General features: G+C 40.3%; 1 protein-coding gene across 2 annotated transcripts in view; it reads left to right on the plus strand.

Annotated features, from left to right (window-relative positions):
• The window catches only part of FAM135B (family with sequence similarity 135 member B), a 192,723-nt gene extending 169,778 nt beyond the window's left edge, over positions 1-22,945 (plus strand). Inside the window, exons 10-20 of one of the 2 annotated variants that reach the window (XM_062626976.1) lie at positions 1,466-1,621; positions 3,721-3,794; positions 7,968-8,122; positions 9,141-11,208; positions 12,917-13,083; positions 14,590-14,681; positions 16,783-16,880; positions 17,181-17,332; positions 18,569-18,679; positions 21,133-21,246; positions 22,584-22,945. In XM_062626976.1, the coding sequence (XP_062482960.1) occupies positions 1,466-1,621; positions 3,721-3,794; positions 7,968-8,122; positions 9,141-11,208; positions 12,917-13,083; positions 14,590-14,681; positions 16,783-16,880; positions 17,181-17,332; positions 18,569-18,679; positions 21,133-21,246; positions 22,584-22,789 (3,393 nt within the window). In that variant the 3' untranslated portion in view covers positions 22,790-22,945. Of the gene's footprint in view, positions 1-1,465; positions 1,622-3,720; positions 3,795-7,967; positions 8,123-9,140; positions 11,209-12,916; positions 13,084-14,589; positions 14,682-16,782; positions 16,881-17,180; positions 17,333-18,568; positions 18,680-21,132; positions 21,247-22,583 lie in introns of those variants that run through there. The other variant, XR_009966306.1, reaches the window with a different exon arrangement.
• Positions 22,946-23,838: the final 893 nt, after the last annotated feature.

Consider the following 23,838-nt stretch of genomic DNA (forward strand, 5'->3'; position numbering starts at 1 on the left):
TGACTTTCTTCTTTCCTCCTTCCTTCCTTCCTTCCTTCCTTCCTTCCTTCCTACCTTCCTTCCTTCCTTCCTGCCCTGCCTCCCTCCCTCCCTCCCTCCCTCCCTCCCTCCCTCCCTCCCTCCCTCCCTTCCTCTCCTTCCCTTTTTCAAAACTAGGAAAATAGCCATATACACCTGTTCCTAATATTGCTTACATGAATGATGCATCTTCTTTGAAGCCTTTTTTTCCAGTTTATGACATAAGAGATGGCTTACTGACTAAATAAAAAAAAAAAATAAAAAGATGGCATACATAATATAAAATTGGTGCAATAAATAAAGTAGTGCCTTGACTCTGAAAAGACAAATGTTTAGGCAGGATCTTTTGTCTCCCAGTAATATCCCCCTGATTTTTCCAGTACTTGAACGGGTACTGGAGATTGTGCCATTTTTGGAGAAGTCATTAAAGCAGAATAGCACCCAAACAAGGTAAACTCAATGACAATATCTGCATTATCCACACACACATTTTCTCTGTTTCTCTCTCTCTCACACAGATAATTTGCTTTTAGCCATGGCTTAGTTTGCAGGGTCACCAACCTACCTGCATAATAAAATCTGAAAAATAAGCAGGCTTGCAGCTAGACTGCAGTCCTAACCAAAGAAAGATGTTGCCAAGAAGAGATAAGTGATTCCTCTGATGCTATTTAGGGAGTATTTCTGGTAGTATTACCAGGTTCATAGAAGCAGGTGAAACCCCAGGAACAGACGAAGCTCAGTTCTGTATTTTTTTTTTGTGCCAAAACATGAGGGTAAAATGTCTGTCTCATGTTAAAGAAATTGTGAAACCAGGGAGATGGATATGCAGAGACTTTGCTTCTGATAGGTACTTCCTGAGCTGCAGAGCTGTAGCAGAGAATTGCAGCCTAGATCTTGATGTTACAGAGAGCTCCAGCATGTCCTGGTGTGCGAGTGAAGCAGCAGCAGACTCTGGGATGTCTGTTTTCATCATGTGTTGAGGACACAGTGTTTTGGTTTGGGGTTTGTTCATTGCCCCCAAATCACCAATCTGGTATCCTAGTCTGACATGGGTGAGAAAGCTTTTGCTAGCAGAAAGCGGATGTGCTATGGTTTATTTCAGAGCATCCAGCACCATCTGGTGGATAATTTGGAACCCACTTTATTTGAGTTTCTTTTCCCTGATTACTACAACTGCAGTAAAATCTCCACAAACATTGAGGCTGTTCCTACTTCTTGCACTCCAGTTGTGTAGATGAGACCCTTTGCACTAAAATATATGGCTTTTAAAGAGTAAAAGCAAAAGTCTCACCAGCTTTATTTGGGGTAAAATAACTGAAAATGGTCACTTTAATAATAATTTTAAATCAAGAGGCATTTTTTTGTTGTTTTCCTCAAAGGAAAACATGCAAACTGATTTTCCTTCATGACACTGTCTTGATCTCAAAATGTCCTTTCTCTCCTCCAGCTGCTGAGCAACCCAGAGAAGATAGCAGAACAGATAAGCAAGGACCTCGCCTGGCTTTGCTCCCACCTCCTGGCCCTGTGGACCCAGTTCCTGGAGGTGGCAACGCTCCATCCAGAAGTCACAGCTTATCTGACTCAGGAACATCACATGTTAAGGGTAATGTTAAGAAGTTTAAAGCAAGTTCAATAATGGTAACCTCCTAATAAATGTGACTGATTTATCTGGATATAAATTTCCAATACATTTCTGCCAATAATGGGTATTTTCTTGAAATGGCGTGAGCAGGGCAAGAGGTGAAGCCCAGGATTTGAAATTACAGATTTCAAGTTCTGAAATGAAGGCTGTTGATTTTATGGTACTCATGAGCCTGTATAAAATGATTGCACTTGGAACATCAGAATCAGACATGGAACAAGAGGTGTGTGGGAAGAGGTAGGTATTGCCTGTACTTGCTGTATACACATATATTATAAACGTTTGTTTTAAAAAACACAAGCATTACAAAGACAAATAACCAAAAAGATGATTTTATCTCAACTTCTTTCACAAAACTACCATGAGGTATATAAATTTGTTCTCTTTGCTATGCGTATGTATAATATATATGTAACTAGTTCTTGCCTTTCTCTTAGTAATATGCACACAACAAAATATTAATATTGTCCATGTAGAAACTGCTTCTTGTGCTTGATAATAAAGGCACAAAACTACTCATCTTTCAAGCTGACTTTGTCAGATCAGTTTATCTAATTAGTACAGCAAGTACAGTGTCTTCTATTAGGACATTCTTGGTTATTGACCAGACATCAGTTCAGGACATCACCTGAGCTGAACCCATAATGTGATCTAAGCATTAGAGTTGGGACAGACAGAAAAGAGTAGGACTCACCTTATTTAAATTTAGGAGTCCACAGTGTAGATATTGATATCTCAGTTTATGATCTGGTTCCTGTCAAAGTCAGTTGAGGTCCATTTGCTCTCCAGAGTGACCAGAACAACTCTCCAGTTGTTCTCCCCAGGAACATGGTTTAGCTTGCAAAAAGAAGGCATAAAATTCACGAGGAGGTGACTGAGGGGCTGATGCTAAGACTCCACCGTTTAGTTTGACCAGGTCATCCTCGACCCTGAGAGGACATGAGCAGCTGTCAGTCAAAGGACCCAACTCTGTATGCTCCCAGCCCCAGCAAGGTGAACCCTGCCTGTGGTTGATGCCAACTCCCTGCATAACCTTTAGCAAATTACATATTTTTGTGTGCTTCACTTCCCCCCCATACAAACTCCACGTAATTACACTTTCCCATGTCTGGAAAACAGTTTGAGAGCCCCAGATGAAAAGTCATACTATAATACCCAGTATTTTTGAAGGGATGTTGGTCCTTTTATTAGAAAGGCTGTTCATTAAAGCACAGCTGGGATTTAGGGAGGTGCTGAGATGCTCTGACATATGTTTTTCACTGACATTTTCTGATGCTGTAACTGAGGTCACTTTTGCAAATATTATTAATAACATACGGGCTGCAGTTTAATATCTTAGTACATTTGATGGCATATTATGCTTGATTCATTTAAACTCAAAGCTTATTCCAGGGCAGATAGCAGCACTGATTTTTTATAGCTTATTTCATACTCTGTGCTCTGCCAGCCACTTCAAAGCTGTGGCTTTTTTGTAATTGATTATCCAACACTAAACAGACCTAATGTCCATGAAGAGATTTAAAGAGCTCTCAACGTAAGTATCATGACATTGGCAGGTGTGTTTCTACCATGGTAAGGCTTATACTCCTCTGGCTGATATATAAGCCTTGCTTTACTTCTTGGGTACCACTGTGGATGTATCCATAGAAGAGGTGACCAATTACAAATTATTCCAATTTAATAATTCATTCTGCTACTGCTATATGCTATGCACAGTGGGGAAGAGAAATCTTCCTTCTCTACTTTAAGAGTACAAGGGAATATGGTAAGTTTAACAGCTTTTAGAAAAGTAGAAGATGAATGTAAGCAAATCTCGACTTACTGTGAAGGGATACTTGTTCCCTCCCAGCAAAATATGCAACGACACTAGCAGCTTTGGGCTAGACTGGGAAAGGGAAACAGAACTGAGCTCTTTGTTTTTTTTCTGTCACCAGAGTGACATAACACAGACAGAGGATACTAAGGAATCATGTTCTGACAGTCACTGCTTTGTTATTAGCCTGAGTGTACTCCTCACCTTCCAGCAGATCTTAAGTTTAACTTGTGTGTTTCTTCCTCAGGTGAGGAGATTCTCAGAAGCCTTCTTCTACACTGAGCACGAGAAGCCTGCTGTGCTCACATTTCAGGAAGGCCTGTAAGTAACCCACTAACCTTCACCTGTCACTGCAACATCTGAAAATGTAGTTTAAAACATTTTATGATCAAGACTGAGGTCTTTTTCTGCTGGACATGGAGGAGTTTGGTTTGAGAGAAGTCACAGGTTCTGTTCTAGATCCATATTGTAAAGCCATTGAAATCAGTGTAAAAAGTAAGTAAGTGACTGCGATCAGACCCCAGAAATTATTATTTTCAAGATTCCTGTATTCTAGAAAAATGATGCAGGAGATCATAGAATCATAGAATACTAAGGGTTGGAAAGGAGCTTAAGATGATTCAGTTCCAACTCCCCTGCCATGGGCAGGGACATCTCACACTAGGCCATGTGTCTGTCCAACCTGGCCTTGAACACCACCAGGGATGAAGCATTCACAATTTCCTTGGGCAACCCATTCCAGTGCCTCACCACTCTCACAGTAAAGAAGTTCTTACTTGTATCTAACCTGAACTTCCCGTTTCAATTTAAACCCATCATCCCTTGTCCTATTGCTACAGTCCCTGATGAAGAGTCCCTCTCTCCCCACATCTTTTCTCAGCCACAGCTGGATGCATTTCTCTTCAAAGTGCATCTTCATGAATACCACCAGCCTCAGGGCAGGCAGATGTATTTTTTTATATCTTTCTTCACTTAACTTCTTAAACTCCTTATACTAGATCCATTACTGATACTTTTAATGGGAAATAACTGCTGGCAAGCAATAAAACCTAAACACTTAAGAATTTGCATTTCACCATCCTAATAAACATTTTAGGAGGTAGGTAGACATGGATTTCTTTTGATATTTACCCCAGCCTTACTTTCTATAGCAGAAAAGACTTTTAAATGCAGACAGAAGCAATAAGCAGCCAGTGTAAAACTGTGGATGTTCACTAGATGCAACAGTGGAGGACAGGAATGGGGAATACCATCACATTAGCTGGAGGAACCTTGAGAGTGATGGGAGTTCAGGGCTGATAATTGACTGAGAATCAACAATGAAAAGCAGTCCTGGAAAACAAACGTTGCACTGGGCTCCGTCCAGAAAAACATGCTCTAAAACAATGGCAAGGTAAGTATTTCCTTCTGCTTGACACTTCTTGCTTGTAACCAAGCTGGGCAGTATGAGGAGCCAGTTTTAAAGCTACACCAGGGCAAGTGGAGAGCATGGATAATATTCAGCACCTGACCCCAGAAGGCAGAGTTCAAAAATGCTCAGATTGGAATTTCTGAGTAATGAAGGACCTCCACACTGTTTGTGCATTGAAACAGCCTGTCACCATGGGGAGACCACAGCATTGCCAGTATGGAAACACATCTTTCAGAAGGGGTTTTAAGGCCATGACATCAGGTCCTGTTGCAGTGATGAGGCTTAAGTGAGACATCTGCTTCTGATGTAGTGCAAAGAAGGAAACTACTTTCTCAGAGCTGTCACTAGGGACTTAAGATCTGATTCAATGTTGATGTAAAGGGCCATGACTTCATTAGTGTATGGGTTGTATGTGCCTACCTTGTTCTGCCAAATTAGAACAGCACCATGGCTGCAAGGGCCCAGCTGTGCTCACTTAGTCCTCCCATGTCAGGTTTTAAGTGAGCGATGTACAAGGGAAAACCCATGTCAAGATCCTGGGGTGAGGGCACAGATACTCATCGCTCCATTCAAGCAAACATAACCCTGCACAGGAGGAAGCCTAATTGCATGAAGTGTTTTTATTTCTGCAGGCAGCCAGAGAGCTAACCATTCCTGCATATAAACATATTTTTTCCTCAGTGATTATCAAGGAGACTGAGTAAAAAAAGAATAAAGGAGTTTACAGACTTTTAAAGTAGATCTATGTAGTAAATTCAGCCTATACAGGCCTCATGGCATAGTCATGTTCTCGTTTTGACTTTGCTAGATGATGAAATGGGTTGCCCACGGAAGTTGTGAATGCTCCATCCCTGGCAGTGCTCAAGGCCAGGCTGGATAGGGTTTTGGGTGACATGGTCTAGTGTGAGGCATCCCTGCCCATGGGAGGGGGTTGCAACTGGATGATCTTAAGGTCCTTTCCAACCCAAACTAGTCTATGATTCTATGTATTGGAAAAACAGTCTTGGCTGCTGGAGTATTATCAATGTTGGGGGTTGCAATAGGGGGCATTAATTGGTTTCATACAGTAAAGTGAGATCAGGTCTCAGCATTCTGGTGCTGTACAACCACCTCAAACAGTATCAGGTTTTATTCCCCTGGTTGCTTTTTCATTCTTACCAGTCAAGACCCTTGTTTTTGCTTCCTGTGCTGTGTTGTGAGCTTTTTATGAGGCCGTGCACCTCCATGCCTGGCAGCATTTGACTGCTTAGACAGATGAGGACACCATTTTTAATAGGCTGGGTATCACACAGGGTGGGAGCTTCTAGCAGATGACTTACCCTTCCAATATTTTACAGGGGAAAAAAATAGATTGTCACACCTTTTAATATCAAATATTCATCTTTTGTGTCAGAGTTTGGTTTCGAAACAAGTTTAGTTTATTATTTTTAGATGTGGTCTTTAATAAAATGCTGATGTTGTTAATGAATGTGTCAGAGAGAACTTATTATGCTGCCGAGAGTTAATTCTAAACACCTAGGTGTTGCTGCAGGCAAGAATGAGCAGTTAGCTGTCTGTGACTCCTCTCTGAGTCATGTGTTAACAATCAATGACTTGTTTATCTTTGAGGAAAAAATAACTAGCCTACAGGTATAAGCAAATGATAAACAGCAACAATTACGTTCTGAAGTTGATGTGCTGGTCTGAATAAGCTATTTGTGTCTGGACACAGGAATATTCCACGCTGGCATGAATTACAAACCTGCTGTTTGAGTTTTGCTTCATAATGTAAAGCGTGATTTTTCCAGTTCACTGCCATATGATGATTACCTGCTTTTTGCTAATGTTAATTGGAAATATTGCCACTGTGCTGTCCTATGGGATCTGTGCAGAATTGCTTTCAGCTGATCATCTAAGTGAAGCTTGCTGCCTTCCTCTGTTTCTTAGTATAAACAGATTAATTCATTAAAGAATCAACACAAATAAACAAACTTTGTATTTTATGTTTTCTCCATTGTTTGAGGATGATGCTTACATAGAAAAGCTCATAAGTAAAATTACTGTATTTATTATAGCTGAAGCCACATTCATGTGCCAGTTGAATGTCACATTCACTGATGAAAACCAGGTAGCATTTCACATGACCTGAAAGATGAAGACAGTTATTCTAATTCTGCCCACAGGCAGTGGCTGACCTAGAATCATAGAATCATAGAATCATAGAAAGGTTTGGCTTGGAAAGGACCTTAAGATGATCCAGTTCCAACCCCCTGCCATGGGCAGGGACATCTCACCCTAGAACATGTCCCCCAAGGCTCTGTCCAACCTGGCCTTGAACACTGCCAGGGATGGAGCATTCACCACTTCTTCAGGCAGCCTGTTCCAGTGCCGCACCACCCTTACAGTAAAGAACTTCTTCCTTATATCCAGTCTAAACTTCCCCTGTTTAAGTTGAAAGCTATTACCCTTTGTCCTGTCTCTACAGTCCCTGCTAAAGAGTCCATCTCTGGTATCCTTGTAGGCCCACTTCAGATGTTGGAAGGCTGCTATGAGGTCTCCACATAACCTTCTGATGTATCTTAGCTCTTCTGAATGCACACATATGTGAGATATCACAGTGAGTCCTCTGAGAACTAATATACATAAAACTGAGGTCCTGCCATGCATCCTTCTTGACCTTGTTCCTTCCTGTACTGCTCAACCAAATCTTTGATTCTGGCTTTTAAAACTCTTGCCACAGCTGGAAGAGATACACTGGAAAGCCAGCTGAGGGATCCGGTCTCATCTGCAGTGACCCCCAGGAGGACAGCAATAAGTTATGGTAGTTAAAAGGAGCCTGTGGCAGCAGCAGCTGGAACAAGGGTTTTGCGGTGTGCAAGTTGTAGGTATTTCTAACTCAGAGATCTGAACTGAAATCAACTCATGGGAAATCTCCTAGGAGCACCAGGTACCCCTCATCATGCCATACTGCCACCTCTCCTGTTAAACACGCTGCCTCTGTTCTCTAACCACACACCCAGCTTTGCTGCCAGGCTTTCAGGAGTGATGGGGAAACAGAACAGTAACTACTCAAACACTCAATTTCTTCCCTACTTTGTTCCCAGGATTCAAAGTCACGGTCAGATTTCTACAGAAATTCGTAATTCAGAGTACTTCACCAGCATGCCCCCGCTTCCAGCAGAATGCCTTGACATAGATGGGGACTGGAACACGCTCCCAGTTATCTTTGAAGATAGGTACATGGATATGCCTTGCAAAGGTGAGTGAAACACCACAGAGAGACAGGTTGAGCTGACGGAGGTTCACTCCCCCAGGTCAAGATAAGCTATTTTACACCCCTTGGGCTGAATCTGTCTTGGATGAGACTATGATCTGCTATGTAATATGGCTGAATTCTTCTGTTTCGCCTAGAGCCAGAGTATTTCTTGTAGCTTCATGTATTTCACCTTCAAAATAAGCTGCTTAGTTACAAGAGCTGGAGGCAAAATGTAGAAAGAAAAATCTTTCAGATTTTTGTTACAGTACAAACTTAAAGGAAAACCACCAGTGTGAATTTCATCCCCAGTGTGACATCTAGTGGCAAGAAAACTCAGAATAAACGCCCCAGATCTCGGCAGAAAGCCCATGCATTGCTTTCAAAAATACTTCCCCTTGAGCAGCCAAATCAGATTCTTAATTAACAAATTATTTAGTTCTTCAGGTTTGTAGTAAAGCCTCATAGCCCTTCATTTCCTTTTCTTTTTACTCCACTATTAAGATGAGCAAGGAAGCAATATGTATAATATTATAGGTACCATATTCTAGTAAATCGGAACTGTGGTCCAAAATTTCCGCTCTTCTAGAGTTCCTCGACTGCCTAAATTTTGGCAATGCCCATTACAGATATTTAAACTATTAAACCAAATATTAATGTCACTCATAAGCAAGAGCTGTAATATGACCAATGTCATATGACAGCAGGAATACAAAGAAACATCAGCTTTGTTTCACTTGCATACACTGTAAAAACTAACAGGTTAGACACAGTTATACTAAGGAAAGTATATTTTATTCATGTTGTTTTTTTTTGCTTAACTATAATAGTTTAGTGAGGATAATTCTGGTTAAGTGAACTCTTTTTGCACTTGTAATATGTGTCTAATGTATGTATAGTTTATATAATATAACTATACATACTTTTTTAGGCCTTACAATAGCTTTTCAAAGTCCCACATCACCTTAGGGTAATTTGTTGTGCTCTTGCAGGTATTACTTTACTTTTTGTTTCTTTCTTTCAGATCAGAATCTGGAAGTTTTCCCAGATTTTGAGGTTCCTGCAAACACTCGAATAGATGTAACAGATGACAATGAGGATTTTGCATCAAATGATGCCACTGCGGTAATGAAAGGAGACTTTGGGAATGGTCCTCTGCTTATACACACAGATAGGATAAATGGGAATCCCTCGTGCATATACAGTGGTACTGAAGGTGCTGCACATACAACTAAGAGTTTAAACCAGCACTCCACATCTCAGGTATGTACAGTGAACAAAGAAGGCCAAAGGAAACCTGAAAATATTTTTGCTTCAAGTCAGGAAACTACTTCTGATTCAGAGCCAGGCAATACAGAATGCACAGCAGATGACTTTAAATCACCTGAGGAAGCTTTATTAAAACACAACAGACTTGCAGTGGATGTTACCTGTGGAGATACAAACCCTAGCAATAAGGATTCCCACAAAAGTGAGCCTGTGTTAATTGTCAGTGCTCAGCCTGAGTGCGGAGCATGTGGAACTGATGGCTTGGAAGAGATGCCTGAAATACATAAACCAGATGAACCTAGGCATCCTGAGAATGATTTCACTTCATCTGAGCTTGCACTGAATGAACTAACCAGTCTTGAAAAAACAGGAGATCCAGACCCCAAGGCTTTGCTCCCTGTTTTAAAAGCTTTGCCCACACACAGCTTTGAAGTGAAATTGTTCACAAAGGAACAACGAGGTGAGGAGTGTGAAGAATTCACCCTTATGTCAGGGGTCATAAAAAGATCCTCCTCTATAATATCAGATTCAGGTATTGAAAGTGAACCGAGTTCAGTGGCATGGTCTGATGCTCGTAGCCGGGCACTAGAGCTGCCCAGTGATAGAGAGATCCTGCACCACTTGGTACGGAGACACGTCATTCACAGAAACTCCCTGGAGGGTGGCCACACGGAAAGCAATACCAGCTTGCCCAGTGGGATCCAAGCATCACTCACATCCATCAGCTCTTTGCCCTTTGAGGAAGAGGAGAGAGAAGTGGAGCTTACCAAACTGACAAAATCTGTCTCAGCTCCTCAGATCAGTAGCCCAGAAGAGCCTGCGGAAGAGGTAGATATATCCAAACACAGTGAAGCAACCTCAGAAGAGTCAGGAGGAAACTCAAAAAGTTGCATAAAAACAGAGGGTGGAGATGGAAAATTAATCGTGGACTTTTCTGAGTGTAAAATCCTCACTGGAAGTGAGCAACCAAGAGGCTCCCTAAACCCCTCTATCAAACACAGTAGCAGTAACACTGAGTTACAAGGGGAGGAGGAGAAGGAAGGTTTTCCAGAGACTCTTTGTAGTTTGGAAAATGTAGGACCACCCATTTGTCCAAAGCAGCTCCAAGATAATATCTCTGAGTGCCAGTCACTGGAGAGCAATGGTGAGTGCAGCCTAAAAACAGCCAGGGCTTGCAATTACTTGGACAAAAATACAGATAAGTTTGATGGATGCACTGAGGATCCAAAGGACAAACTTAAGCTGGACAGTTTAGAAATACAACAAGACTTTTACTCCAATAGCAGAACTCCAGGAGAGGAGGGTCTTTCCCAAAGCATAAAGCTGGTACCAGAGTTTTGCTATCAAGTTCCAGCTCCTTCAGAGACCTCAACTGAATTTGGCTCAACGCAAGGAGAGTGTGGTAGCTCTCTAGCTGATGAGAGCTCAGCAGTGTACGCAGAAATGCAAGGGTTACAAGAAATTGAGCTCAACGACTCACCTGCCTCAGCAAATGCTGCTGCAGGATCCTACCAGGCTGAGTATCCTCAGGAGCCCAACAGCCAAGAGCATAAACTTGTTGCTAATGGCACTGGGTTTCATCCAGTGACAACGGAAGGAGTAGCCCTGGAAAGTAGGAAGACTGTTGATGTGGTTAACTTGTCCGTCTCTTGCACAGCCACGTGTCTTCCCTTTTCTTCTGTGCTCAAAGAGACCCCTGCTATGGTCGGCTTCTCTGCAAAGCAGGCTGTGTTCCCCATCACACGCCAGCCCCTGGGCTCCTTTGGAGTTGTCTCTTCAAATTCAGATGAGATGGATGAAGAGACGAATGAAAGGATGATGAAGTAAGAATGTCTAATTAATTTCTTCATTAGTGTTACTGTAACGTCAAGAGAACCTGACAAACTTCAGGGCTCTAATGCAGTAAAGCATACTGTAAGCTTGCATTCAAAGACAGTTGCTGCCTGAGGAACACAGTATAAATAATCCAAATAGACAAAAGTTTCATACAGAATAAATAATCTAAATAGACAGGAAAGATGAAAACACAGAGAGACCAAGATTTTAAAAGATATTAGGTCCTTAATCCTCATAAAAAGAGTGGGATTTAGGTGTCTAAATAATCCTTAAGATCTGGCCCTCCTTCGTGAAGTCAAGGTTACCCAGCCTGGAGTATTGGTCCCAGGTAGTTAGTTCACTATGGCAGTGCTGTAGCTCTTCTATTTTGCTTAAATAATTGCAGTTATTAGCTAAACTATGAAACAGGAGCAGCAGCAAGTAGGGTCTTAGCTGCAGGTTCTGGAAAATGGGATTACTTGCATACTGGGTAGCTGGAGAAGAACCTTTTTGGGGTGTTTTTTTTCTTGCTTCATTGTCTATGCCAAATGTGCCACATTGTGGCTCACAGTGACGCATTCCACAGACTGACATACTAGCACATGTATACTTCTGTTATATTTTGGTGTCTTTGCTGTGCTGAGGCAAAACAGTAGCATGGGAATTTCTCAAGCTGCCCAAAGTGTTGGCTCTCTGCATGTTCATTCATTTGTGACCCAGGGGTTTATTTCAATTTGTTTGAAAGCATCTTGAAGCTTGTTTTATAGACCCTGCTGTATGTCCTGCTTAATCTAAGCATAAAATTTGGTCTTTCTTTGTGAAGCAAAATATTTAAGCATGTATTCATGCACACGAATCCAGGGCCTCCTGGTCCAAGGCCCATTTTTTCATTCTTTCATCCCTTTAAAGTCGGTTAGGTTGCTGTAAGTAATTGTTTCCCATTATATCAAGTGGCCTTAAGTTGTCCCCAGACTTTAAAGGCTTATATCTCCTAACCTGGTCCATCCAGTTTTCTTCATAATTCTACACTTATGTTGTGATTATTGATTCCTAAAAGCTCTGGATAAGTTTTGCTAAGTCAAAAAGCCACTGAAGAGGTTGGCATCTTCAGCCAACAGAATGCTTTTAGGGTGAATTCATATGTCGAATTTCCAGCTTTTAGTGGGAAAGGGGCTAGGTTCATTCTCTCAACACTTGCATTGCTTTTCCTCTTAGCTACTAAATGGTTTCAAAAGAACCCAAAACCAAACCAAAATATCTACCATATGAAGTGCATCCTTTAACTGCACAGCCTGAGGAATGGGAAGAACACCTTCTACCTGCTTATAAATGCATCTGATGTTAGCAAAATCATGCATTTTGTATTTCAACATCTATAAGACTGATGATATTGTTAAGATGCTAATTCTGTATCTTAGTCTCAGTGTTATGGGCCACCAGTAAATTATTTGTTGCAAATCCTTCATTCCTCTGGAAGGTGTGAGGTCTTAACCCGCTTTAGCTATTCCCAATATGCATGTAGCCCAGTCACTCAGAAATAGATTTTTTTCACTGCATGCTGATTTCTCCCAATCAGAACAGATAAGAAATAGTATCCAGGTCTCTACTTGAAGGCTGAAAACATAACTTCTTGCTAATAGCAGCCTCCTTGTTTCTAATTGAAAGGTTTGTTGTTAAACACCCAGTTCTGCTGTGATTAATTAATGTATTCTCCAGTTTCTATCAGGCCAAAGAAAAATTTAAAAAAGAGATGAAGATTGAAGGATTTCTGTACAGTGACGTATCTGTACTAGCTTCTGATATCCCATATTTCCCACCAGAGGAAGAGGAAGAAAATTTGGAAGATGGAATTCATCTGGTTGTCTGTGTCCACGGATTGGATGGTAAGGCCAGGAGGAGCTGCTGTAAAGGGCAAGTGTTCAGCAAGCTTGAAAGAATGGAGAGTCCAAGGAAATTATGTATCCTAGCTAAGTATTTAGTCCTTATTGTGTCATTCAGTCTATTGTAATAAAGGATCTAGGGGAATATAAAATACTTATTCTAAGGAATGAGTGCTGAAACTTTCTTTGTTGCTGTTTAAACAGAAATTCTCACAAAAGTACATCGGTTCTTCTGTAAGCAAGAGGAGTGCATTACAGTAACTTTTCTTTCCACAGCTGCTTGTTTTGCAGTATGTCACCAGGATAAAAACACTATTTAAACACTGTTACAGGGTAAATAGTGGCCAGCTTTCCATAGTGAGAGAATAAAAACATTATTCACTGCAGAGGAAGCATGACCTGGAATTTTTTTATATCTATGCTTTCTAAGCAGAAAACAGAGATGTTATATGAATCTTCTCTTGACAAATTACTGGTATCAATGGGAAAGGTGTAGATATTAACCTTGAAACTACAGAGAAGGAGGGGTAAAAAATGCCAGACATTCTTGCAAAGGTGGGAAACAAACATTGGCTGGCTTGAGCAAGGACAATCTGCTATTCGATATCTCTGTGACAGTAACGTCCTCCTCACAAGGTGAAGGTACCCCTTTTCCAGTAAAACATTTCAGAAGTCTTCAGAATTTCCTAGTATGAAATGGGGCATCCCCCAAAATATTAGGAGCCTTACAGTATTGTAGCATTGCCTTCAATTGCGAATACTGAAAGACAGGCTCCTCTGCCTCTGATGGTACAGTTCCATACCCAAGCATGTGTGCCAAGGCCCCTGGTAGGGCTGAAGTGTCCCCTGGGAGCCTCACCAGCTGTGAAAGTGGAAAGGCAGACCTCAGCACTTTGTCTTACCTCTGCTGTTCAGCAAATAGAGGACAGAGTATTTTTATTCTGGGCCTGATGTTCTCCCTTTCTTCCCCACTATTTACTCAACATTCATCACGGACTGCAGTGGTAGGACAAGGGGCAATGAGTTTAAACTTAAACAGGGGAAGTTCAGGTTAGACATAAGGAAGAAGTTCTTTACTGTGAGGGCGGTGAGGCACTGGAACAGGTTGCCCAAAGAAGTGGTAAATGCTCCATCCTTGTCAGTGTTCAAGGCCAGGTTAGACAGAACCTTAGGAGACATGTTCTAGCATGAGGCAACCCTGTACATGGCAGAGGGGTTGAAATTAGATGATCTTAAGGTCCTTTCCAACCCAAACCTTTCTATGATTCTATGATTTATGCAGTCCCCAGTAGCAAGGAGGTGAGGTCCAGCCCCACCTGTGCAGGCTGTGGGTATTCTTGCTTTCCAGCTGTTACAATGCATGATCTTATGGTGTAGTGAGGTGTTTTAGCAGTACTTGGCAAGAGCTCCCTGGTGTCAGGGTTTATAGGAAGATGAATGTGTTAAATTGACTCTATATTAGTTATTTTTCTGTTGAATTACATCTTATAAAGCACAATTTATTTTTAGGTAACAGTGCAGATCTGCGGCTGGTAAAGACTTTTATAGAACTGGGACTCCCTGGTGGAAAACTGGACTTCCTAATGTCAGAAAGAAATCAGGTATTACAGAGCTAATTTCCATCTTTATATCTGCTACAAGCCATTGACACTGCTGAAACAGGACATTCAGCAAAGTCTTTTCACCAGCTGAATGAAACAAAAGCACTGGAGAATTCAGGGAATTCTATTTAGTACTTAGTGCAAAAGCCTGGTCCTGGTCCTGTCTAATGTGATAGGGTGTTCAAATCCATCAGACAATATTCCTAGAATTAAAGTCAAAGGCAATGGTGTTAGCACTTATAGGACTAGACCTTAGAAGAAGAAAATTGATTTGTCCTCTCAGTTTGCAAACTTTGCAGCCTGGTGTCTCTGCCTGTTGGATGCCAGGCAACACAGCACCAACAGAAAGCAGGAAGGTAAGCGATGCTAAATTCTCCAGAGGATGTAGATTATCCAGCAGGTGTTCTCAGCGTGTTTTGCTGCATCAGCCATTGTTTCTCAGGTTGAAACATTTGCAAGATTTATTTCCTTTAAGGATAAAGAAATGTCTTCCAGAAAAATTCATTGCTAGCCTAGGCAGAGAAACAAAAATGAATCTGTGCTTTGCTCTGCAATGAACCCATATTTATGACACAGAGGCCTATATGCACAAGATAAGGTTTTCCAGTGCCCAGTCAGAAATATTATTCTGATTTATGAGCAGCTGAGAAACTTGATTCAAACCTTCCCAACCTTATTTTTTTCAACAGCTTTTATATTAAGAAGTGGCTAGTTGGTGATAGCCTGTAAACTTGCTGCTTCCCAGGGCAGATATATCAGCAGCAAACCTGCACAGTGAAACAAGATGAAAATAATGAGGAGGCCACTTCAGACTTGCATCAAAACTTCTTTTCATGTTTTCAGAGAATGCAACATCTTACAAGATCTCTATTTAACATTTTTCAGGGCCCATTATGGAAACTGTTAGACTGGGAAGGTGAGGAAGTTCCCATGGCACTGGAAGTAGAACTTGTGTGGTTTGATGACTATTTTGGTACTGGAAAGCCTCCTGTCACACTTTTTTCCCTGCTTTGAGAACCACACACAAAATTACCCATGAAATCAGTCCTTTAGCTGAAGTTTGCTTTACAAAGGAGAATGCAAATCATTTTTTTTTTAGGCATCCACTTGTGATACATTTGACAAGCTCAATCAGGCTGAGACGATATTAAATGATGGAAATATAAGCAGGTGAAATATGTCACTTGATGTGCTCTGTTTATGATTAATGTTCAGGCTGATATTCTTCCACTTTTAAACAACTTGAAAGATTTGGGTTAATGAGCCTAAGAGGAAATGATTAATTATCAATGCAGGCAAAACAAATGCACAGAAGGTTAGTGGACTGTTTGTGGTTTATGAGAACATTTATTTTAAGGCTGTATTGCAAAGTGAATATGCTCGTGTTTTCCTTTGAGAAAGCTGCAATTAACAAGATGAGTTGTGCCACAAAAGCATTAATTACTGATATCTTTGCTCTGAATAGCTGTTCCAACATTTGATGATTGTTTTTATGGCATCTCATTAGTTACGAATTTGATTTAGAGTCCTGTTGAATTGCTACATGACACAGTTCTGAATAAGATCTGTCTGCAGTCTTATAGACTGGACAATGAATTATTTGTTTTATTGCATTAGAATTGAAGTACTGTTTCAAGCAAGAAATTGTTTCTCTGGAACACTCATTCTCTTACTGATAACTGTTGAAGAACCAACACCAGCATTTCATTAAGATAGCCAAATAATCATGATTGCATCCTTAGCATCAGCATAACCCATGTGTCAGTATATATTGCTGTAAACGATATTAGCATAATAATCCATTAAACTCTAAATGCCAAAAGCTTTACTACCATGTCCAGATTTTGTATATGCAGTGGCTGAGCATTCTCCCCAGTGTCGAGACAGGCTGCTTTAAGACTATATTTGTGACTTTTGAATCACTCAGCAATTTTTCTCAAACAGGAACTTAAAATTTTATAGGACCTGGAGACCTTGAGCACATATAAAGTAAGTTTGGGCTGGTTATTATGATTCTGCTTCCATTTTACTTTGAGAACAACATCAGTCTGTAATAAGTGTAATGTATTTTAATCCACTCTTTAATTCTGTTTTTCACCAGACTGATACTTTTGCTGATTTCGATACCATGACGGACCGATTATTGGATGAAATTATTCAGCATATCCAGTTGTACAACCTCTCCATATCCCGAATAAGGTAAGTGTTCTGACAGTTAATAGTCTGTAAATGTTTGAGTTACATGAGCAGCATTCAGTGAAATTAGCGTTTCCAAAAGTGCTCTGTGTCAAAAGCCAATAAATCAGTGAGATGAATTTTTATACAGTTATATATGGAAGAGTATCTACTAGGCTGAAAAAAAGGTGAAGTGATACTAAAAGGATATTACTGCAAGGCCTGATAAGAGTCCCCTCAAGAGCAATTTATGCCACCCTTATGTTTTATATAAATAAAATATGGGTGGGTTTTGTGTTAATGTAAGTCTGTCTTTCCCGACAGTTTTATTGGACATTCCCTTGGTAATGTCATCATTCGATCTGTACTGACTCGCCCCAGGTTTCGCTATTACCTCAACAAGTTACACACCTTCCTGTCCCTCTCTGGGCCACATCTGGGAACCCTTTACAACAACAGTACTTTGGTTAGTACAGGTAAGAGTTGATGCGAAAGCTATGGTGGGCTGCAGGACATGGCAGTGTGCATGAGAGAGCAACACATGGAGGTAGCAATAAACAGTACCAACATGACTTGTACACTGAAGTTGTGGAAAATATTTACTGAAGACTTCAAACCCACGCAGAAAAAATGCAATGAGAAGAGTTTTCATCATCTCCAAGGCTGAAGAAGACACTTACAGTGCTATGGGAATGTAATTTCCCTTCAGCCTTCCTGAGTGTCTATGTTACCACAATGTGGATAATCACAGAATCATAGGATAGTTTGGGGTGGCAAGTACCTATAAAAGTCATGTAATCCAACCTGCAATCAATAGGGCCATCTTCAGCTAGAAGATGGGGCACTGTTGTAGTTTAACCCCAGTCAGCAGCTGAAGTACCACACGGCTGCTGGCTCAACCTCCCTTAAGGTGGGATGGGGAGGAGAATTGGAAAACGGTAAAACTGCAGGCTGAGATAGATAAGAACAGTTTACTAGTTTACTAATGAAACTAAATATAATTACAATAATAAAAATGTAATAATAATAATAACAATAAGAAGAAGAAAAGGAGAGAGAGGAATAAAACTCAAGAAACACAAATGATAGAATACAATTGCTCACCACCTGCTGACCTGATGCCCAGCCAGTTCCCAAGTAGCAGTCAGTGGCTTCCAGCCAGCTCCCCCTAGTTTCTATTATGGGCATGATGTACTGTTATAAAGAATACCCTTTTGGCTGGTTTGGGTCAGGTGTCTGGTCTCTGCTTCCTCCTGCCTCCCCATGCCCCTCCTCACTGGCAGAGCATGAGCCTGAAAAAGTCCTTGACTGGGGTAAGCATTACTAAAACGTTGTTGTGTTATCAGCATTGCTCTCAGACTAAAGCCAAAATACAGCACTGCACCAGCTGCTAGGAAGAAAATTAACTCCATCCCAGCTGAAACCAGGACAAGCATCTACCACCTCTCTGGGCAACCTTTTCCAGTGTTTCACCACCCTTATAGTAAAAAATTTCTTCCTTATATCTAGTTTAAATCTATCCTCTTTTAGTTTAAAACCATTACATGTATCCAGAGAGGCCCTTAGACTTTTCTCCCTGTTGATTAGAAACACAAGAGGAAGCTAGACTTAAATAGAATTACCATGCTACCCTTACTGTAGGCACATGTCTTTAATCCCCTTGGTGGATAATTAGCAATCAGGATAAAAATGTGGACTGATTTTCATTCCAGGTCTTTGGCTCATGCAGAAATTGAAAAAGTCAGGGTCGCTTTTGCAACTGACCTTCAGGGACAATGCGGATCTGCGCAAGTGTTTCCTCTATCAGCTCAGCCAAAAAACGGGTGAGTAGGGCTTGATGCAGCTCTGTGAACACCAAGGGCTATTCCAAAGGATTTTGCTGGATTGCCATGTCCTCCAGAGCGTAAAATAAATCTGCATTTTGTTAATGATCTTTCTGTACGCGCTCTTGCTTTTGAAAAGGGCTGCTCTAAAATCTAGCATCTATTATCTATTTTGTCTGTGCTTTTTTTCCATGCTAGTTATCTGTTGATATATTTACCAGACTGTTGGCACCAAATAAGACCGCTATGATGTAGTAAACATGCACCTGACTTTATATTCTGCAAGTGAGAAATATTATTCTTGACAGGCCACCATTGCATAATTTATGCTTCCAGATGAGAACCATTTTTTCCTTTTTTATTATTTTTGTAAGTTGAACATTGCTTGTCTCTAGGAAATATGACTCTGTGAGATGAAAAGCAAATTTTATTCATGTCTATTGTGACACCTTTGTACTACAGAGAGAGATGAATGGCCTCACACTGGAAAAATGCTGTCTTCATAGAGATCTTTTTACCGTTTCCTTGGTCTGCCATGAATAAATGAAATAAAACATGCTTTTCTAAAGAAAAGAAAGCAAACATGATGCTTTTGTTCAAATAAGTGTTTTCTTTTATGAGTTATTTTTAATATGGGGTGTCAGCAAACTGGTGCTAAGTAGGTAGTCACGAGGTCAGTACTTGATAATTTTTTTCTCATACTTTGGTACATTGCTAATAGGAAACAAAGACTGTCTTAAGATGAATATGGCTTGGTAATTCTTAGTTGGACAAACACAGAGCTGTTTCATACTCTTATGAACACACTACATCACAAACAATGATGGGTAGATGCTGCATCTTGATATTATCTAAATTTCTTTAATTGAATTTTTCCTTTCTTTTCCTGTCTCTGATTTCTGTAGAGCACAGTTGACATCTGCTTTACTACTGTCAAGTTCAAACAAAATTAGGTCTACACAATTTCCAAGCAAAGAATCCCCAAGCATGTGTTGCGAGTGAAAGGAATTTGTTGTTTGTTAGCTTGGTAGACTGGAGATCTAACAGGCTATGAAAGAAGGTGTTCCTTCAGAAGCAGAAATTTTAATGTGAAAAAGGTTGTCTGTAAATTCTGAATCCTCCAGGTAGATGTTTAGGCAAAAAATATGAAGTAGGTAGGTCCGGATGGGAACATATGAGCTTGCATGCTGAGTCCAAATAGAGGTGTCCCTAATGTAGCACCCTGCTCCCAAAATTAATTGAGTAGCTCAGTTGAGGGTTTCTCCCCACAGAGGGAGAAAAAGCAGTAGCAGCATTGTGCCAGCTTTCCCAGATAACTCTTTAGTCTCCACTAATTTCTGACTTTCTTCTTAAACTAGAAGTCCCTGGTACTTTTCAACCTTTTTAATTGCTCCTTGTGGTTGTCTTGAAAGAAAAAAATCAACATTAATCCCTATTGAACCTCTTCATATTAGATTTTAGCTATGGTAACACTCATTGTCTCATTGACTGACTTTTACCTCAGTCTGGAGTCACAAACTCAGTTGGTATGATTGCACAAGAAAATGATAAACAGCTTCAGCCAGGCTTAGTAAAGGCAGCCACCAGGAGTCTTTGGGACTCCTTTGTGGTGGTGATGGTCAACTCTCCTAAGAAAATCTGGAAATCAAAGGGCTTGGTTCTGAACCCGTTCCCCATAAGAGGGAGGAAAAGGTGAAGATCAAACCCGCAGCTTTTTGTGTTCAGGATACCCTCTGGGCCATTAGACTAGATCATCTGTGTCAATTTTCCTACTTTTCTGTTGAATGTGGGTGGTGAAGGGTCAAGAGACCGCAGACAGGGCAAACAGGGAGCCTGTTTCCATGGTCCATCAGTGGCCCCGTTGCTCCCAGAGGGAGGATTCCTGGTTTCCAATCCATGTGCCAGTAGTGTACGTTTATCAAGGCGCTCGTGAATGCAGGGGCTGGATCCAAAGGCTCTCTCAACAATGATGTAATAGCATGACATTATAGTGAAGGTGTTACTTCTCCCTCTCTCTATTTTGTTTGAAAATTGTACTATTTTATTGTGTTGGTTTTGGATTTCATTCCCATTCTTGTGGACATTTATTTATCCAAAACCCTTCATTAACCATAGTGGGCTGTAGATGTGTTTCCAATGTTTAAAAGCATAAGTATTTATGGATTAAGGTCTAATCAAACACTTGTGTAGAATAGAGACAGTTCTTACTTTTTTTGATTACAGACAATTAACCTGTATGGGTGTTCAAAAGTCACGAACAGTTTGCAGAAGCAGCAGAAATCGGATTAAGCTATTATGAATCTTTTTAAGCTTGTGTTGCATGTTTTAATTTTCATCTATTTTGCACTGTAGAGTTTCAAAGGTGTTTGAACATGAAGTAGTCTTGCTGACACTGTATGTATTTTCATTGCTGTGCGTCTTTGTGATAAATGTGTTTAATGCATTTGACACAGGTCTTCAGTATTTTAAAAATGTCGTGCTAGTGGCCTCACCCCAAGACAGATACGTACCCTTTCATTCAGCAAGAATAGAAATGTGCAAAAATGCACTTAAGGACAGGCATGCAGGTATGTTTAAGATCCTTTTTCTATTTATAAAACTCTTGAGGAATTACATTTCTGTGTAACTGAGGTTATTGCATGAGAAGGGTTGTTCATCAGTATGATGAAAACTGAAATGTTTATTTGATAAGGAAGAAAGTGTTCTCTTCCCACAGGAAATTACTTATATCAATAAAAGAAGCTTTTTAAGAAGCTCTTTGATGAAAACAAATTTCATTCAGGTTGTAATCAACAGTTTCTTACTGCTTCTTCCACTTCCCACTTATTTATTTTTTTGAAAGTGATGATAATAGAACTATCTCTTGATGATGTTTTTCTGTAGTCTACTGATTTACTAGTATTGTCTCAGCTTTGTTCAACATAATAGAATCTCTCTCAGCACATCCAAAGTTGGGGGGGTTTCCCTTTGTTTTCAATAGTGTTTGGATGCCAACTAAGGGACAGATTTTAGATCATCTTGCACTGTAATATCTGTAAAATGCATCAGGACTTCTGCCATCAGAGGCCTCACCCTCTTGTGAACTCAGGCCGGTGTATTGTCTCAGGTATTGCCTTTGGTATTAGCAGTCTCCCTCATTTATGATTTCATGTCTTCAGTTTGACACCACTTCCAGAAATCACACTCAGTGTAATCTCATACCTATTTTACATGTGCAACTACCTAGAAACGGCGGTAATATTTGGAAGCAGCAAGACACATCCAGGCCTAATAATAAACATCGTTGCCTTCACATATCTTGCCTAAATTACAGCTTTTTCTATCCTACCTCAAATATGTATTAAAAGATAATTCTCTAACTCCCTCTTCCAGTGGTTGTTTCTCATGGAAATATTTGACTTAGCTAGATCTACATTCAGTGTAGACCATTTATGAGTACAAGTTTCCTGAGCCATTTTTTCTGCCTTCTAAACTCCTTAACTATGTGTGTGATGTCCACCCTACATTAGACTCCCAGAGAAACCAGAGTTTAGGTTCCTTCCTTCTGGCAAGACATTAGGTCTTGCCAGACCCTTTTGCATCTGAATTCACAGGCAGCATGACTCCGACACTCTTTCCTGAAGGAAACAATAGTATTCCCTTCTACCATAGAGGAAAGGAACCTAAACTCTGAGGAGTGTCCCACTGTTCATGCTAGCAACTTCAGCAGACTCTTCAGATGGCCAGTGCCTCCATTAGATTAATGCCTGACACTTGGCAGATTTCTGAAGTGGACTGTTACCTCTTGCACTTTGGCCTTGCTTCCATTTTCCTTCTCATTGTGACTGTAATTAAACAATACTGGGAGGAAGGAGGGGATATGGCAGCTTTTGCATGTAAGTGTGACATCTAAAATCTTTTTCAGGTCCTGTTTATGCAGAAATGATTAACAACCTTCTCCAGCCTTTGATTGGTGCAAAGGACTGCACTTTGATCAGACACAACGTGTTCCATGCTCTGCCAAATACCGCCAACACGTTGATAGGCCGGGCTGCCCACATTGCCGTGCTGGACTCTGAACTTTTCCTGGAGAAGTTTTTCCTTGTGGCAGGACTCAACTACTTCAAATAGTGCCTGAAGTACTGGGTAACGGAGGCAAAACTTTTCACTGAGTGGAGGAGAATCCCTTAGCCAACATTGCAGTGTTAGAAATGAGATCAGGTGGGACTTTCAAACTCTCCATTTCCATTTCTGTTTCAGAGAATAAAGTGCTATGGCTTTAAGGCATTCAAGCTTCCAAATATTGGTGCTTTTGGAAGAAGTAAATACTCCTCTTCAGTTTGTATGTCCTTTGTCCACATAATGACATGAGCTACTGCTGAGGATCAGAATAAGAAGGCTAATCCTCTAAACCTGATTGGACCAATATGTTTCCCATTTCTTCTAAATATTAACCCAGGAAATTGTCTTTCCTTGATTTAATGTTTATTTACATGTTAACAAAGCTATACACTTGTAGCATTTTTGGGGTAATTAGCAGAAGACGAAGCGAGCATATGTGAACTCAGGTTAAAACCTCCTTTGTGATGAACTGAGAAGTCTGAAAAACATTTACGAAAGTTTCAATGTTTCCCTTTGTTGAAAGAAAGTATTTGGATGATTCCATTTCTGATAATAATTTTCAAGATGTGTACATTCAAATGATGCAAAGAAGTGAGATATTTAACACAGAATGAAGAAATCTTGGTATCTGACTTTAACCCCCACCCAACCTTAAGTTGGGAAGAATTTTGTTCAAGTTAGAAGTTGCCAAAACAAGAGGAGTTTACTGAATTACATGTAAAGTATCAGTGGTGTCTGTTAACATTTCTTCCATTTACATTTATAGAGGATCATTATTGTGCTCGTTATAATCTTAGAGGTACAAATTTTACTTTTCCACTTGTATCTAAGTACATTTACCCCAAGGAATTTTAATGTTTTTAAGATTCGTAACTCTGATATGAAATTCAAAATCTAGCCAGTAATACCTTTAAAATAAACAATCAGAAGAATATAGGCTGTGGAAATAAAGTGCTAAGGATTGTGGAAAGGTTAAAAGATATAAGGATCTCTTCTTAGGCTCCTCTGCAATTCTGTATTAATGTTTTATTAATGCACATTTGCAGTGCTGTATACAG

The sequence above is a fragment of the Pezoporus occidentalis genome, unplaced genomic scaffold (assembly GCF_034315485.1).
Source record: "Pezoporus occidentalis ecotype Australia unplaced genomic scaffold, CSIRO_AGI_Poc_V1 ctg3, whole genome shotgun sequence".
Classification (NCBI taxonomy): domain Eukaryota; kingdom Metazoa; phylum Chordata; class Aves; order Psittaciformes; family Psittacidae; genus Pezoporus; species Pezoporus occidentalis.